The 19466-nt window shown below is 37.4% G+C and overlaps 1 protein-coding gene across 1 annotated transcript; it reads right to left on the reverse strand.

Annotated features, from left to right (window-relative positions):
- Positions 1-959: 959 nt before the first annotated feature.
- Positions 960-10609, reverse strand: LOC137959720 (thioredoxin-like protein YLS8). Its single transcript, XM_068807058.1, has 3 exons — positions 10091-10609; positions 2923-3048; positions 960-1492 (listed from the first exon to the last, which is right to left on the reverse strand). The coding sequence occupies exons 2-3, from the start codon at positions 3040-3042 to the stop codon at positions 1184-1186; spliced, it is 429 nt and encodes a 142-aa protein (XP_068663159.1). The 5' UTR covers positions 3043-3048; positions 10091-10609; the 3' UTR covers positions 960-1183.
- Positions 10610-19466: the final 8857 nt, after the last annotated feature.

A 19466-nucleotide genomic window follows, 5' to 3' on the forward strand; every position in this document is an offset into this window, starting at 1 on the left:
CTAGCAGGCATTTTCATAAAAGCCATTGCAGTAATACCACTTGGTACAACTTGCAAAAAACTTAGTATATTTGATATTTTTTGCACCAACTAGAGGGGGCATGTTGAAGAAATACTAAATGGTATATCTTGTAATTAAGGGATTGAGTGGCATACATTGTAATTACTAAGTGTTTTAAGTTCCTTTTCACGTTTATCGTGTATTAGGATTTCTAGCCTTGATTATAAATAAAACATCATGAGGGAGGAGAGGCTCATACTTGAGCTCTCCTTTTGTGGTTCAAACCCCTAAATAGAGCTCTCTTCTTTCTCTCCTTTTAAGATCTTTTTTCTCTCTTTTTTGCCTTTTCCTTCTTCTCACCTTTCTTCACCTTAACTCCACCTCTTTGAAGGATGAAACTCTAGAATCTAACAAATTACTTTATTCAAAATATTACCTGTGGAATTATATTTTGAAATCATCAATATACACTTTATGTGATCCCCCATATTTGCAAAACCAAACTTATATATAGAATTCTGTTAATTATACTATATCCATGCATATTATGCAAAAAAGGTATTACTCCTTTGCAATCTTCTCTTTTCCCCATTGCCGCATGTGCAATTTTGAACTGTTCTGGTTGTATATAACAAATCGTATTACTGCAACATTCGATCCTTGCCAGACCATGAAAGGGCTTAAAGAAATTAACTCTCCAATTGGCAAGCTATCATCTACATTTTGAATTTTTCAAGTTTCAATCAATTTACTAGCTTTTGGATGAAAGGCGTCTGAACGTTGAAAACTTGTAATCACTTCCATGTGAACCAGCAACTAACTGTTGCATAAGTAATATATCTCAATAGCTGATAACGCTTAAGGCAATATATTTTTAAGATGTTTTTAGCAATATCTTCTAAAAATTTAAAAAATCTGTGAAATCGAATTTCAAAAGCAGGAAAAATCATATGCAGCCATCCCACAATCTGGTGCTAGCAGTCGATCATACTATTGATCATACTATTGATATTATGAGTCGGAGGACAGTAAGAAGTCAATAATAAATTCAGTTTGTGCAGTTCTAGCAATCTCTCTTACTATAACAATCTAGTAGTGATTCAAACCTTTCAGAAATATATGAACAGAAAATGTTTCGGGGTCTAGTTCAGCCATTAGAGGGACTAGATTCCCAGCAACAGAATCAGTATCGGTACTTGGTTGAGTAATCTTTGGGAGCAATGACCAGACCACGACCTTTCCTTGCTCCCCTGTAGACAGTCTCAACAATATCTATGAACTCTTGCTTATCTTTGAGAGCCCAGTTGATTTTGTTGTTGTTTCCAGTGCCCAGATCAATCATAATATGCTTGTTCCGGAAGAAGAACATGATTGTCGAGGGGTCATACAGCTCATACATAGTGTTGAAGTCAGGCACCTCAGTTATATCAACTAAATAAATCACTGCAAAGTTCTTGATTGTCTCTGCAACTGAAGCTAAAACTTCATCCATCTGCAGAAAATAATAAACAACGAAATCACATCTGAACCAGAACCCTTAACGGATAGTTTCAAGCAAAATAGCAACAGAACACCGACTAAAATGAGACATATAAACATGCATATTGATTCCCCCAAGTAGTTATGCACAAGAGTAAGCATTCTCTACATAATGACTATATTGATGAAGAAGTTACTTGTTACCCAAGAAATAATTTATGGAAAGTAAGGCAAATGTACAAATGTACGAGCAGTTGTAGCAGAGATGCAGGAAACACCGGTTCTTGTGCCCCTTGGAGGTGAACACAGGAACAAGATCCAAGAACAAAATTACAACCTAGTGCCTGTCTTATGGAAATCAATAAAGACATTATAATTCCATCAACATCGTATATGCAAAAATCAAATTGGAACAGGGGGAAACAAAACGAACACAAAATTATAACACTGTTTTGCAAAATAACCTAATCAACACGAGAAGAAGAAAGGAGAAATTTCACCATGACAAACAGATTACTACAGAGGTAACCCAGGTTAGATAGTTCCAAACTCACAATCAGAGATGCCCAAACCCACAATTATTTGCCAATTAGATTGGCAAGCAAGCAACAAAATCATTTCTAGCCTAAATTTTAGAAATTATAGACAAATATTTTCTAGAATTACCAAAGCACGCACACATTACCATCTCAGCTGTGGGATAGCTCACCCACAAAAAGGTCAGAAGGTCAGAAAAAGTTTGACTGAAAATTCATGTTGCTCTTTCTAGTGATCCAGGATTCTTACAGACAAATGCCATAGGACTCAAACAAAAGGAAATTGACAGGGATATTTGGTCAAAGAACATTCCATCAATATTTGTTAGCCTTAGATTTACACAGCATCATGCACTCAATTGACACTTGCAGCAGTAATACCAGATGTCCTTACTTGTTTTAACAATGCGAGATCACCTAAACTGTGAAGAGAAAGACAACAGCGAGTAACAGAAATTGGTCAAATTCACCACTACAAATATTGAATCAAAACTTGCCTCATATTGATGCAAATAATCAATTAAGCAAATAAAAAGACTAGCAATCCAAATATATAATAACAAGAAGAATAACAAACTTGACATCATTAATTATTGGTCAATTAAAAGCGCAGCATAACTGGTAGACCCGTTAACTGAAGGTGAAATTTCACAATGTTTTCCACATCCAGTCTAATAACCTATTTAAAAGACAACAATCAAGGACCATCTATCAGGGGTTCTGGTCGCTGAATTTCAAGGGTTCATGTCAACAAATTGCTCAGGGTTACAACGACTATATATAGGAAACCAAGAACCTAGGGTTAAGAAATTTGAAAGATTTTAAAAATATCTCCGCCAAGCTATTTAACTCCTTCCAAAACCAAAACAAAAAAAAATGAATGAAGAAAAAGGATGCTAATAACTACCTGCATACAGGTTTCATCCCAGTCATGACCGAAGCGAATAATGACCAGGCGTTCTTCCTCGGCAAGGATGGCCTGGTCCACGGCCCAACCGGTGTGCAGATGAGGCAAAAGGTAAGACATCTTTCCCTGAAGAGAAGCAAATTTAAAGATTTTTTAGTAAAGCAAATTAAAAGAAAAGCAGACTACCACAGACACCTTAAGTAGATTTGATGTGAGAAAGATTTTTGTAACAGATAAAAAAACACGAAATTAATAACCAATAAGAAGAGTAGCAACACTGAAGAAAAGGAAGGAAAGAAGGAGGTTTTCTCACATTGATCCAGAAAAAACATAAAAGCTTGTCAAATTTGAAATGTGTGCTCAAAAACCTTTCATGGTTCTTCAGTTTAACATAATATTTATAAAACTAAAAAAAGAAATTCTTCATAATATTTGATAAATAGAAAAGGTGGAGAAATGCAAGTGACATATTAACTCTAATTGAGCATTTCTAATTGAGGCACAAATCATTGATAACACAATAAAGAAGCAGAGAACATCTCTCTAACACAAAATTTTCAGGAGCAGACTAACAATTCATGTCAATTGCTTTCCAAGATACATTAGGCACTAAAGTTATCTTCACAAAGGGCAACCAAAAACCACTTGGAGGTAGGATGACTTCTAGAAGTTGAACTGACCAAAGGCAAAGCTTTTCTTTTCCTGAAACATCCAACTAGGCACTAAATTGTGAGACCATGTTCTAGAAAAGAAATGCATAGTATAGAAGTAAAAAAATGTTGTGTGAAGTGAATTGGGGTCCAGCCCAAGCTGTCAGCCATATCATTTCTCTCTCACATGAGAGGGAGATAAAATAGAAACAAAAAAAATCCCTATTGAACGTAGCAGGAAAAAGTGATAAAGAGGATAAGAAAAAGAGAGAGAACAAAAGGTGAAACTTCTCTTCAAAATTTCAGAGAAAAGAAAGGTGACAACACTCTTGCGCATGCGATGTATCGATACATCCACCACAGCTCCAATCTGCAACTTGGTGATATACAAGCTCTTGAAAGATGTTATTTGGGTACCTCACACATTGTTAGAAGATGGTTTTTGGGTCTGGTATTTCTCTTATTTTTCAAATTTAATGGTATTTCTTTATTTATCTTTGAAATCTTCACTTTTGGGCAAAACTTGAGAAGAAGAAAAATTGAACACTCACTATTCCTAAGGGAAAATTTTCTCTCGAAATAGATCCATGCTTTTACCCTCTAAAATGGACATCCACGTTAAATCTTTGATAGACCCCAAATTAGAGGGTGATTAATTGGTCAGGGGCATTTTGGGAATTTAATTAATGGGTCAGGGGTATTTTGGGAATTTAATAATGTAAGTGTTTTCGGGAGGGAACTTAGGGGAGGACGAAGGGAGAAGGGGGATCGTCGTTTTGATTATTCAGAGGAGCGTAGCTCAGGGAGAATACTGGTCTCTCGAATACCAGAGTTATCGGTGACTATTTCCGGCGAGTCTTACATCGATTTCGACAGAGTTCCCGTTTCTAGTCGTGGATCGTATTCGCATCAGGAGACGTATCTCTCCGGGAGTATTCTTGTCGATTTGGGGGATTTCGGCAAGGAAGGGAAGGTTCGTTGTTATTTCCTTCGTTTGTTTTGGCTTGAACATCTTTATTCCTGCTTTGGGGTATATCATTTGGTATCAGAGCATTGGCTGGGTTCGCATCTGGAGCTCGGCAATGAAAAGGAATTTCTGTTTTTCGATTTTGGTGGCATTCAAGTCTTCGGCTTACTGAATCGGAAGATATCTGAGGCTTCGGGAGCGTCGTCTGCTCAAAGAAGGTGGGTTCTGTTACGATTTCGGCAGTAAGGAGATCGGAAGCGTCGTCTGTTGAGAGTTGAGGGGAGCCTCGACTTCAACGATTGGTAGAGAAGAAGAAGAGTAAAAAAAACAAATTGAAAAGAGAGTGAAAACGCTTCTCATGGAGACTACCAGAATGGAATCGAGGGTGGATTCGGTGGAAGGAATAGTTAGCTCAATAAGGAATGTGACGCCGGACAGGATAGCGATTATCCTGTACGCAAATCCAGCTGACAATCACGGGAGGAACGCACGAAATCCGCCCTGAAATCGTAGAGAAATTCCCTAAATCGATTCACAAATCAATATCATCCAACTCCCAGAGAAACCTCTAAACAACCTTTTAAACAAATTCAACGCCCCCGACAAGCCCAGGTTGCAGCTCGGAATAACACGAACCCAAACCCTAAGAATTATGGTCCAACCTGGGTTCAATACAAAAGATCCGAGTAAATATCCGAATATGGATCCGACTCCGACTAAAGATCTGATTAAGGATCCAACTATTTATATCAATCTGATTAAGGATCCGACTTATTACTCAGGATCCGAATATATACCCGCATCAGATATTCTCGCATGCATCAGTCTCCTCGGGTTGGAAACAACTTGCCCTCGAGTTCATAATAACTTCAGCGGAACCCAAAAAACGAAGGACACAAGGGTGAGACATGAAAAACATCTGAAGTCCGCAAATGACACGCGGGAATGGCCAGCTTCTCCTGCTCAGGCGGTAGGCCAGGAGGATGATCCTCCGTGACGTCTCTAGGCTCAACCTCTACTAAAAACATGGCGAGCGGAGGATGAGTGAGTCTTGCCGAATGAGATCAGACAGTCGCGTCGGACACAACGATCGCACAAATACTACTGTCAATGGTCATACTGCAGACTGGATCAACAACGGGGCAGGTCGAGGGGAAAAGATTGGCCTTCAGCCAAGCAGCCCCTGAAGCCCCTTGGGGAGGCACCAGACTCTGATGAACAACAAGAGGTGCATGGCCATCACCACACAACACATCGCCATCATCAGCAACATCATACACAGGTTCACCAAGCCCCGCAGTGTCACCGACTGTCTTCCTCAACATCTGCATCATCATAGATAGGGTCACCAAACGTGTCAATCTCATTGACCACGCCTTCCTCTACATCTGTATTATCAAACACAGGGTCACCAAGCTCCTCAATCACATCGACCACGTCTTCAACAACATCAACAGCATCAAACACAGGTTCCTCAACATCATCATCATACACAGGGTCACCAAACGCCTCATTGTCAGGTAACCGGTCAATGAATCCTTCGGCCTGTAACATACCAGAAAACTCGGGTAGCGTTCCTCTGAAACTGAGGTCGAAAGGTCGATCTCCCTGACCACAGTGCTCCCTGAATCCTAAACTATGGTTGTCGACCCTGGGATCGTAATGGTGAGCTTCCATCTCACGAGACCCGAAATCCTGCGTCGTGAGACGCTAGGTTAACTCTGCGACTTGTCTCTACAAATCTGCAATTTTCACTAACTTGGCGGCTTGCCTCTGCAAATCTTCAATTATCACTGCTTCAACATTACGGTTGCGACCACGACCACCAGCCATGGAAGACAATATTTGTCCACTTTTTTTTAATAAAAAAATAATAAAAAAATAAGATAACTTAGGGTTTTTCCCCAAATCGAAAATACCTTGACGCTGGAAACTGTCCCAACGCCGATGGAATTTCCTCCCAAAATTGGGATTTTGGAGCCCTTTTTTTCGAAATCAAGACCTCTGGCGGCCCACTCCGGCTGTCATCTTCGGCAGCCCAAGGTTCGCTTGCCTCGCGCGAGGTTCTCCTCTCTCGGACGAACCCCTATTTTGGCACCCCTGTGATCGGCCAGTCCCGAACTCGTTCCATTCGGCCAACTTCGTCGATGGCAGTTCCGACCACAGCGACGGCGACGACGACGACAGCGACGGCAACTATTCCGCACCTTTTTCTTGCCGAAGCCGTATTTTCTATAACTGCTCGATTGAGTCCCGAGCTTTTCCGGCAGCAACGTTGAGCGGTAGCTCAACGACTACAGCAACAGTGTTGAGCGGTAGCTCAACGGTGACGGCGACGGCGTAGTCTTCGTCGACCCCTTCAACTGCTCATTGCAGTGTCTCTGGCGAGACCAGCCTCTTCCTGAGCCTTACGCTCTGATACCAACTGATGCTGGACAGGATAGCGATTATCCTATACGCAAATCCAGCTGACAATCACGGGAGGAACACACGAAATCGTAGAGAAATTCTCTAAATCGATTCACAAATCAATATCATCCTACTCCCAAAGAAACCTCTAAACAACCTTTTAAACAAATTCAACGCCCCCGACAAGCCCGGGCTGCAGCTCGGAATAACACAAACCCAAACCCTAAGAATTATGGTCCAACCGGGTTCAATACAAAAGATCCGAATAAATATCTGAATATGGATCCGACTCCGACTAAAGATCCAATTAAGGATCCAACTATTTACATTGATCCGATTAAGGATCCGACTAATTACTCAGGATCCAAATATATACCTGCATCAGATATTCTCGCCTGCGTCAGAAGGAGATGAGCTCGATGAAGGAAGAGGTTCGGAAGATTCCAGCCATAAAACAAGGGTTGACGGCGCTGATAGGGCGTGTTGAGCAACTCCTACGTACCCAAGAGGAGCTCAACCGAAATCTGAATGCGCGGAGTAGGTCGGCGACGGCGAGACAGGGACTCAATTCGGCAGTGGGCGATAACTCGATCCAGAGAGGTATCGGACATGAAAGAGACAGTGGCGAGGTTGACCGGAATCGGCAGAACCGATATGAAGTGCAACCCAGAAAGTTGAGTTGCCAGCTTTTTAGGGAGAAGACCCTGATGACTGGATTTACAGAGTTGAACGATATTTTTCGCTTAACCGGGTATCTCATGGTGAAAAACTGGAAGTCGTCGTAGTATGTCTGGAAGGGGAGGCATTAAAATGGTTCAAGTATGAGAATAATAGGAGGGAGATCATGAACTGAGAAGAATTTCAGTCTTTATTGCTAAAAAGGTTCCGAAGTTCTGAAGACTGCTCTCCTTATGAGAAATTTCTGGCGTTGCAGCAGGAGACCACCGTGAGAGATTACAGAAGGCGATTTGAGGATTTGGCTTCCACGTTGGACGATATCCCAGAAAAGGTGTTGGAGCCCAACTTTGTTAATGGGCTTAAGCCAAAAATTCGGGCTGAGGTAAGGGTGTTGGAGCCCAATGGGTTGGGAAAGACCATGGAGTTGGCCCAAAAGTTGGAAGAAAAAAATAAAGTTATTCAACAAACTCAGTTTGGGTTGGGGACTCCAAACCTAGCAAGGACCATAGTTGGGAGTAATGGGAGTACCATGTCCATGGCAGAAACAATGAAACATGGGATAGAGAAGAGGGCGCCATTTAGGAAACTCACGAAAACCGAAATCCAACACCGGCGAGAGCGGGGTTTGTGCTACCGTTGTGATGAAAATTTCTCAGTTGGGCATAGATGTAAAAACAAGGATCTAAAGGTGCTGATTTTACAAGAGCTGGACAATGAAGTTATGAAGGATGGCGAGGATGGCAAGTTTGAACAATAGGCCGAAGTGGATAGAGTGGATGCTCACGTAGTAGAGGTGTCGTTGAACTCGGTAGTTGGATTAACACTTCCGCAGACTATCAAAATTGTGGGAGCTATCGGAGAGCAACCAGTCGTCGTGCTCATTGATGGTGGAGCAACTCATAATTTTATTTCCACTACAGTGGTAAACAAACTGCACCTGCCTTTATCCCCAACAGCAAAGTATGGCGTTCAATTGGGTACAAGTGAGGCACTTCCTAGGGAAGGCTTTCGTAAGGGGGTTCGATTAACTCTTCAAGGCATAGAGATCGTCAAGGATTTTTTGCCTTTGAAATTGAGAAACACCGATGTGATTTTAGGTGTACAGTGGTTGGCAACCTTAGGCGGAACATATATGAATTGGAAAACACTTGTTATGAAGTTTCAATTGGGTAATGAGACGGTTGTGTTACAAGGAGATCCCTCCTTGCACAGAACTTTGATTTCACTCAAGGCAATGATGCGAACTATCCAGCCTGAGGGACATGGGGTTCTTGTGGAGATAGGCAGTACAACAGTGGCAACGTCACAATTTGCTACCAATCTAACAAAATGCACAAAAAAAAAAAAAAGACTGGGCAGTAGCAGTTGGCATCTTTGGTGCCATGGAGGGACCTCCCAGAGTTGACGCCACTTGGGAGGATTTCGAGGCAATGAGGCTCCAGTTTCCTGTTTTTCAACTTGAGGACAAGGTAAAAGTTTGGGTAATGATAGACCCTAAATTAGAGGGTGATTAATGGGTCAGGGGCATTTTGGGAATTTAAATAATGGGTCAAGGGTATTTTGGGAATTTAATAATGTTATGTGTTTTCAGGAGGGAACTTGGGGGGGGGGGGGGGGGGGGGGGGGCAAAGGGAGAAGGGGGATCATCGTTTTGAGTATTCAGAGGAGCGTAGCTCAAGGAGAGTACTGGTCTCTCAAATACCAGGGTTATCTATGACTATTTCCGGCGAGTCTTACATCGATTTCAACAGAGGAATTCCCGTTTCTAGTCGTATTCACATCAGGAGACGTATCTCTCGGGGAGTATTCTCGTCGATTTGGGGGATTTCGGCAAGGAAGGGAAGGTTCGTTGTTTTTTCTTTCGTTTGTTTTGGCTTGAACATCTTTATTCCTGTTTTGGGGTATGTCAATCTTTTCTAGTGATTAATGTGTATTTTAAACTTGTGTTGTTCTTACTGTATCTTCTCCATTTACTCTTTGACACCCATTAGGCGACTCAGCCTTGTTTGAATTGGACTAAACACCGTAAACTTTAAACCCTAATCGAGAACCTTAAAAAACCCTAATAAACCCTAAACCCTAGACCTCTAAACCTCCTAAACCCTAAACTCTATACCATAAACCCTAATTCCAGAACTTAAACAAAAAACCCTAGATCTTAAAAACCCTAAACCCTATCACCCAATAAACCTAAACTGAAAAAAATTGAAAAAAACCTAAAGCCTAATTCCAGAACCTAAACCCTAACAATACCATAAATCCTTAACCCTAAACAATTAACCCTTAAATACAGAGCACCAAACCCTAAAAACACTAAACCTTAACCCTAATAAAAAATTTAGACCCTAAGCCGTAACCCTAAATCCCACAATTATGCACAAATAACCCAAAATTAGGCACTGAAACTAAAATTAAATTAAATACAACACTCATTTAATCGGAAAAAAGTAGGGTTTAGTCATACCTTCTGAAATTCGGGGAAAACCGAAGCCGAAGGATGAAATCGAAGCCTAATGGGGAAATCGATGCCGAATCGAAGTAGAAAGTAAGAAATAGAAGCCCAAAGGTCAAAATCGAAGAAAATCGAAAGCGAAATAAGGGAAATCCAACGGAATCGGAAGGTGTTGTGGGGGGAAAAGAGAATAGCGAGAGCGAGAAGGGAGTGAGAGGCCGAAATGGAGAAGAGAGGGAGAAGAGAGAGAGAGAAGAGAGGGAGGCCGAGAGGGATAAGAGAGAGGGAGACGCAAGCGGGAGGTTAAGAGGGAGAGCGAATCCGAGATGGAGAGAAGAACGCCGAAAGGACGTTAGCAGCGAAAGATGGACGCCGTAGAGAGGGAGACCGGAAAGAGACGGTGAACACGAGAGAGGGCGCAGAGAGCTCGGGGGCCACAGGGAGACGAGGGAGGGGGTGCGGGAGATGGGGCGAAAAAAATCCAAACGAGAAGAGAGCGTGGGGGGGTTGGACACAAATAGAATTGTCAGTGGTTCGAACCCCGGTGCCGCTTTCATCCGGATGAAGGGCAAATATAGGCGGAAACCAAATTCCGTGTGATACCCATTGGAGATGATTTTTGAAGTCATCTTTGTCATCTAGATGACTTAGAAGTCCGGTGTTCATTTCAAGTGCGAAGATGATCTTCATATATATAACTGATATGATCTTCAAAAATCCATTTGGGGGACTAACCCCCCTCAAGAGATGTACTGAGTAATACGGTTGAAGTTCATCTCCTAGATCAAGTTGACTAACCCCCATCTTCCTTTTTTTTCTTTTTTATCTCCGTTTTTTATGTTATTAAACACATATTGATTTTTAGGACTCCATAGATTTAGTTCATAGAGAAAAAAAAGACGATATATTAGAAAAATAAAAGGAATAAAGAGGTTATGGATTTGTGTTCTAACCTTCCCCCAAAGCCTCAATTTATAGAAGAATAAGATTATAATATTATAATGATACCCCTAAAACTTAAACTAATTACATCAATATCATCTTTATGAGATATTCTTTATTAACCATCATGCCATCATTGTGTGGGCCTATGGGCCTTCTTTGGTATTTGATACCATCTTCCACACACTTTGATCGTGTGGGTTTGGGTCTATCTTCCAACAACACAGGCTTAAGGTTGGAATGTATGACCTACTAAAGTTTTGCATGTAGCGTAGCTTCAATAGATATATGACAGAAATTAAATTATCAACTAAACTTTGTAAGAATTTTTTTTCTAAACATATAAGAAACACATTCATTAGTTTTACAATTACAATGCAATAATCATTGGTGCCTCTTTTATATCTCTTTTTAGTCAAATAGACATTGTAGGCCAATTAGGAACACAATAACCGAACATCAAAGTAATGGAGAGATACTTGTTGTCCCAATTATACACTTATTTTTTTTTTTTAGAGAGGGGAGTTTGTGTGCAAAACAAGTAAAAATAAAACTTAAAATAGACTTATTTTAATAAACTGCTTAGTGGAAACAATTTAATCAATTCAGTGCAATGTAACATAAGGTACAATGCAATAGGCACCACACGATACCAAAATTTTCTATTATTGATGTTCCCAGTTGGTATTATTTAGCCAAGAACTTTAGCTTGGGAAAGTCTACTAGGTAACTGAGAAAAAAATTTCAACTTCTTTCTGCCAATAACAATTTAGTTCAAGCTTACTTGCAAACCTCCACATCTCCACCAAATAGACTCTTTTACAAAACAATTTATGGCTTTTAGATGGGCACTCTCATTTGCTTAATAGCCCTAGTAGTTTTCTGAAAAGAGATTGAAAATATATATATATATATACACACACGTAACTTACTTAAGATAACCAATCCACCAACTAAGTGTGGATCCAATCTTCGAAGCTTTAAGCATGAATTAGCAAATATGATAGGAAAGTGGAGTGGAATGGATCAGAAGTTAATGTAGAAGTCGAAAATAAACTTCCATTTTTAAAAACTTTGTACAAGATATTTCTAACAAGGATTTGAAGGCTTTGCACAATTTGACTCTTGAAGGAAACATGCCTATAACCCTTATTTATTTAAAAAAAAATCTTACTGGTTATTTGAGACTTTTTGCAAAAGGTTTGAAAAATTATAGATCATGATCAACAGATTAATATATAGTGTCAACCAATTGATGTCTCAAAATGTTCAAAAACTTTAACATTAGCAATAACCATCAATCAATTAGGAGCCTAGCTTAATCAATTGTTATGTAGTTGATCGATTGAAGAATATAAAGTTTAATCGACTAAGCTTTTTTATAAAAACATTGCAAAATTTATATCATTCGATTGATGAAATTTTTTCAATCAATTGGCCTTTGTAAAAGACAAATCAATATTTTTTGTTCAATTGATGGTTGCAATTCTAAGCAATTAATTAAGTTATTTTAGTCGATTGATTCTCTTGTCAATCAATTGATGAAGCTTGAAAATTGCTTTTGAGTTTCAAATTCAAACAAGGCTAAAACCAATTTTTGAATTCCAAAGTATTAAAAATCTTAGCTCTTGAAAGATTTTTTTCAAAACTATTCTTTTCATGCTTTGGAAGACTTAACCTATCCTTGTGTGAGCTAGTCTCATAAATGTTAGAATTCTTGGGTCTAAAATAAGAGAAAATAACTCTAATCTTCATTTCTTCAGCTCCAACTTTTAGAAGTTCTTCATGGTGTTTTGATAATCATCATGCTCGTTGATCTTATTATAGACTTCATTTGATAGTTCTTCCTCTTTGGTCCACACTTTTAAGTTACTTTGAAGTTTATGATTTTAAAATGCATATCTACCACATTAGCAACCAAATGGCGATGTTTTGCTATCTTACAAACCGAAGAGTGCAATTTATTTTGGATCTAAGTGAATGGTAAGGCATCTCCAAATGAATAAGCAAGTTCATGGATATTGTAATTTTTATGGATTTCCCACTTTAGAACATTTACCTAATAATATGTTGAGCTCATCCTTTATGAGGAACACGTAATACTCTCAATAGGATTATACGTTGTCCGTTTCTCTAACCCAAACTACAACATAACACTGTTTGGGACATGCTTGTCAACAATCTTGAAGCAAAATCAATGGTGTCCCAAATTTCCACATCTCATTCTTTCACTGAAATATTAAGTAATTGAGCAAATGCCACCTTCATGAAGATGCTCACATCACTTATTGTCATATACTTTCACCAAATGTATTAAAATGCTAAGAAAAAGGAGCTTAAAACATGAGTTAACATGTAAGTGCTACCTACTATCATCTTTGTTGATCAAACTCTACTTAGATTCAATACCAACACATGGATTGTTATCATCATTACATCTCATGTTCCACCTGATAAAATATAACAACAATGTATATCAAGTTCTGTAGACGGAGATAACATTTTTTATATTCAAATAGTAACTCAAATATGGTGGGTAGTGCACTATTGTCAACAATGTAATATTTAAAAAAACATGGTCTCATAATATGGAGATATTATTGTGTAGATGCTTAATACAATAAATGGTAATTAAATTAAAGCATTGCATTTTATACTAAATTCAGTCCATAAACTGCATATATCTACTGAGGCTTAAGAGCAATGTGGCTTAAATCGGATAAGACTGGCTAGTTCAACCAAATTGGATCAGAACCAGACTCTTTTTTGGTTCTCATGTAAGAAAAATGGTTTTTGGCTTAAAACATATGAATACCTTGTTGGTTGGTCTGGTTTGAATTTGAATCGGATAGGTTAGTTTGGTTAAGTACAAACATTTTTTGTGAGGAAATGGTGAAATGTTTTTTACTAGAAAGAGGATTCAAAGCCATGACAAGTACCTATATAGAAAGTTAATATCTACGTATTGAAAGTTGATTCATGTCCAACTTCAACAAAATAATATGTACACAAAAAATAAGAAGATGACCCAATTGGACCCAACCCAACCAATGGTTGAATCTGTTAAATTTCTAGAAAAAAGAAAAGCTTCACTGACTTGTAATTTGAGTATAATGAACTTTTATTTATAATAGAGAAAACAAGTAAAATTTAATTACAACTAAACTACCCTTATCCTAGTTACACTCAAAGTTAAATAGTAAAAGATAAGTCCTAGAACAACTTAACAATTGAATATAAATAGAAGACTAACATAACTAAAACACCTTTAACTGAGACTCTTCTATGAGACTCCAGTAACATTCCACACAAATTTTTTGGCTTGGTGAGAAACTTCTTGCTATGAGAGTCATGTGAGATTTTTTCACAAAATGATATCTTCAAGAAACTAGACTCAAAAATATTTAAATTGATACCTAATTTGACATTAAAAAAAAACTTTGATCTTAAATCTTGTATGACATCTTGATTTTCTTTGTTTTGTAGCTTGACCCTTGTTGGTTCCATTGCGAATATCTCCTTAAATACAAATTAGATTGACAAGAAATTTTATCCTTATTAAACTAGATTTTATACCTTTCATCAAAGTATAGATTTTATTCATTAAATATATTTATTTTTAGAGAAATAATCTGATAGATTTTGAACTCTGTAATTTGACAGAACTCAGTACTCTTTCTTCTTTGGCCAACATGACCATTGACACTTGCAAAATTTAAATCTCCCTCTTGAAAACTCGGATTGATAATTGGTTTGATAAGGTAGTAAATATACTTAATATATTTGTTTTTACATATAAATCTCTATACAAATTTTTGTTCTTGATGGCTTGCTCGAAAAGTGAAGCTTTCTTCTGCTCTAACCTCTCTTGCAAACTGACATTTGTTGCTTCAAATATCAAGTTCTCTTTGTAGAAAACTCATATTGCCAAATTTATTTTTGCATACGAAAGTAGACTTGAAAATATTTCTGTAAATATATATTTTAAAATAATACAAGTTCAGCATGAAGGTGAGAATGCCAAGAAACAAACAGGTACTGGGATAGGAAAGAAAGAAAAAAATAATAGAATAAGAACCTATACTACTAGAGTTGGTAGATCAGAAAAGGATCACATTATCTTTGTGGATCAATCGATCAACTCACTAAACCCACTTTGATACTATGTTGAATTTCTGGAAAAGAGAAAAATTTTACTGACTTGCTATAATTTTAGTACAATGAGCCTCTGTTTATGATAGAGGAAACAAGTAAAATCTAATTACAATTAAACTACCATTATTCCAATTACACCCAAAGTTAAATAGTAAAAGATAAATCATAGAACAATTGAATAACTGAACATAAATATAAGACTAACATAACTAAAACACCCTTTAACTAAGACACTTGTATGAGACCTCCTCCTTTGAGACTCATATAAGACTCCACCATAATAATTTTAGATCTGTGAAACTTCTTGCTATGAGAGTCATGTGAGACGTTTTCATACTTGCTCTTCAACAGAATCCAGTCTAACCTGATCGATCAATCAACGTTCTAATTTTTGTAAACGGGCAAAAAAATGACTAGTTTGGCTTGGCAAAGTTATAAATACCCCACCAAACCACACACAGAGAAGTTAATGTGTATTTATTAGTAAAATCTTTGAACCTTTATTCTCAAATCTTGCGAATACTTCTCAAAGTGCTTTTGAGTAGGGGTGGCTTCAAACCGAGCCGGTTTGCGAGCCGGCTCGGTATCGGCTCGGTTCGATTCGTCATTTATCGAGCTCGAGCACCGAAATTGGCTCGTTTACCTTAACGAGCCGAGCTCGACCGAAGCTAGGTTCGGTTCGTCGGCTCGCGAATCAGCTCGAAATGAGTCGGATCAGTATGAATCGGTAACGGATCGCGAGCGAGAGCGAGGGGGGGGGGGGGGAATTTTTTCCTCCTCCCTCCTCACCGCCGACCCCTCCCATCGGTCGTTGTCGCCGCCTCTACCGCCGTCGTAGCTGTTTGCTGGCGTCTATACCGCCGTCGCAGCTGCTCGCCGGCCGCCTCTGTGGCAGTCCATTGGATTTCTTCCTCTCCTCGTCGTCGCCTCTGTTTTTGTCGTCGCCGCTTCCGTCACCGCCGCTTCTGTCGCCGCCGACTCCGTCGTGGCCGTCATCCCCGACGATAGGTCCTCCCCGGCGCCGTAACCCCCTTCCCTCCGCGTCGTCTCGGCGAAAAACCAGAACAGGGGAGAAATAATCTCCCCCTTCCTCGCGAGAAGATGATCTCGCACGTGTGATTTCGCACGTGCGAGATCATAAAATAAAAAAATAAAAAAAAAATTCCTCTAAAAAAAATTAAAAATAAATTTTATAGAAATAATTTTCTATAAACTATTAGTGTCTCATGTTTTTTTAAACATTTTTCTAATCGAAATTTTTTATTAAAAATCATATAATTTTCTAAGTAAGATTTTTCGTACCAAGATGGGGTAGAAAACTGTATAAATTTTTTTTGAATAAGTATTTAACAGTTGATGCTGTAATACTTTTAGCATGAAGCAATTTTCATTGCAATTTTGTGTTTGATATTTTATTTAATTAAAAATTTATCGGTAATTATAATAATATATTAGATTGATTATTAATTTTTATTTATTTCCGTAGAAGAGACAATAAAAGGTCCATTTAACTTTCCTAAGAAAATTTTAAAATATTTCCTATAATTTTTTAATAAGTCACTAATAGTAATAAGATTTTATTTAAAGGTTTTTTTGGGAATATGTATCATAGGAAAAATATTTTTAGTTTTTCCTAGAATATAAATTTTTATCTAGGGGCACTAAGGAGGCCAGATTCAAAAATTACAAAACAAGCTAGACAACAATTGGAGTAAAAAATATTAATATTGGTGCATTTTAATCCATTATAGAAATTCAATCCTGAACCTCCCCTATCATTATATTTTTTAAAAATGTATGCATAATTTTATATATAATTTAAAGCCACCCCTACGTGCCAGATCATAAACAAGGAAAAAAAAATTCTTTGTCCCTTCCTCATGGCTCTTAAATAAATTGAAAAGATATTTTAGTAGAAATACGTTCCTAGAGACTATTAGTGGTTTTTTCAATAAATGTTGAAAAGATATTTTTAATAGAAATATAGGGACCATTAGTGCCTCATATTTTTTCAAAATATTTTTCTAATTATAAATTCTTTTTAAAAAATCATATAATTTTCCAAGTAAGATTTTCTTGCCAAGATGGGTTAGAAAACCATATAGAAAAATTTTGAATAAGTATTTGACAGTTGATGATATAATACTTTGAGTATGAGGCAATTTTCATAGCAATTTTGTGTTTGACATTTTATGTGACTAAAAATTTATCGATAAGTATAATAATATATTAGATTAATTATTAATTTTTATTTATTTCCTTAGAAAAGGCAATAAGAGGTCCATTTAACTTTCCTAAGAAAAATTTAAAATATTTCTTGTAATTTTCTAGTAAGTCTGTAATAGTAATAGGATTTTATTTAAAGAATTTATAGTTTTTATTTGGGTGATTGTAAATTGATAGTGATATTTTATTTAATTTTTTGTGTTTGATTATTGTATGGAGTTTATTTATAATGTTAAGCAGTGTATGGAGTGTTTAGATTATTTTATGGAGTATATAAACAATTTCATGAAGTGTTTATGGAATGTATAGACAATTTTATGCAGTGTTTATGGAGTGTTTATGCAGGTATTATGTATATTGATTATGCCCAATTTTAAGTAGAGGTCATGCCGAATTTTATATAAGTATTATATATATAGATTATGCTCAATTTTAAATAGAGGTTATGCCCAATCTTATACACATATTATATATATAAGTTATGCCCAATTTTATGTAGAGGTCATGCCCAATTTTATGTAAAATGTATGCATAATTTTATATACATTTTATTCGATATATATTTTTTGAAAAGTTTTAAATGTATGTTGAGGCTCGAGCTCGGCTCGAACTCGTTGGGCTTGAGCTCGATAACAATTTTAGGCTCGAGACAAGGCTCGACTCGAAGCTCGGCTCGAAATATTTAAATCAAGCTCGACTCGAACATAAGCAGGTTCGGGCTCGGCTCGGCTCGATGCCACCCCTACTTTTGAGTGAATGAGTGCTACTCAATTGCATTACCATTCCTCTTTCCTCATCCTATCCTTGCATTTCATTCTAGTCAAACTCATACACACTCTACATTGTGCTAAAAAGAAGAGGAAGTTTGGATCTCTCAACTAGAAGGTACTCTCCCAATGTTTGGGTGTAAGTTTTTCTTACTTTTATTTTCATTTAAAAAAGGTTCATTTAAAACCTATTTAATCTAGATAGAAAGACCTAGTTAGAGGTAGAATCTAGTCAATATGGGAGATATAGTTTTATAAAAAAAAATGTATTGAACTACATGTGGCTTAAAGATAACCAATTTTTTTTCATGTAATTTATCTATTAGAGTTTTTAAGAATAGTGAAAATTCCCAAACAGGAGTTCTTGGGTAATGAATAGTATGATTTAATATCCCTACAACTTAGCATTCTTGATGAAGCAATATCAAAACAATTACTAATCAACATGCACTGTAACAATATTACTTTGCATCCAAAAACATTTAGTGATAATTTTTTTTTCAATTTTTTGAAATAAAATATAAAAAAAATCACATTGTTAAAAAATAATAAAAATTAAATGATTGTGAACTATATTCCAATTTTAAGAAGAAGATTATTTTAAAATAAGTATACTTGGAAATAGAAATTACAAACACATAGCATGTTAGAGTATTGTCAAGACAGTGGGCGTATAAAACACGAGAGCAGAATGCAGTGAATGATTCATCCACTTGACGATCTTGTCTTTGGCACTTGGGGAAGCAAGACATGTGCTGTGTTTCTGGACAAACTATCTGGGCCATGGGAGGGATCTGTACTCCTGATTGATCGTGGTTGAGAAGATAAAAACCAGTAGTTTCGAGTGGCAGCCGCTTCAGATGCCATTTTTGCGTCTTTATGTGGATAAAACAGTGAAGCAAGAATGCAGAAAATCACCAGTTTTTCTTGACAGGATCTCCGTTCTTTAATCTAAAAAAATCTACCTAACGACAGAAGAGTGTGCTCGGGATCGACCCTTTTGAGTCCTCCCCCTTACAGCCTGTTACATCCAAGGCTTCAGCTATCCGCAATAACCTACCCTGTCTGTCTCCCCATTTCTTTAATTCCTCCGTTGCTGTCCCTTTCCTCTGATGATATATCTTGACAGCCAATCTAACTACCCCAAATTCTCCTTTTTAAGTAGATTATTACAGATTATTAGAGATTTGCAATCTACTAATCTTAAACTAAGATCGGTCTTTAATTCTTTAGGTGGACAAATTGAGAAAAAAATAGAGATTTTCACTTAAAGAGGGGTGGTTTGGGTGGTTTGCTTG

This window comes from Aristolochia californica, unplaced genomic scaffold (assembly GCF_029961685.1).
Source record: "Aristolochia californica isolate CCGP_79_NKW_82.1479 unplaced genomic scaffold, dmAriCali1.0.hap1 SCAF_1, whole genome shotgun sequence".
Taxonomy (NCBI): domain Eukaryota; kingdom Viridiplantae; phylum Streptophyta; class Magnoliopsida; order Piperales; family Aristolochiaceae; genus Aristolochia; species Aristolochia californica.

What these genes read in the sequence shown, in the direction of transcription:
- LOC137959720 (XM_068807058.1), bottom strand. Translation starts at nt 3,042, where the DNA reads ATGTCTTACCTTTTGCCTCATCTGCACACCGGTTGGGCCGTGGACCAG. An exon ending in GGGATGAAACCTGTATGCAG is followed by an intron (nt 1,493 to 2,922) that starts GTAGTTATTAGC and finishes TATTTTCTGCAG; the next exon opens with ATGGATGAAGTTTTAGCTTC.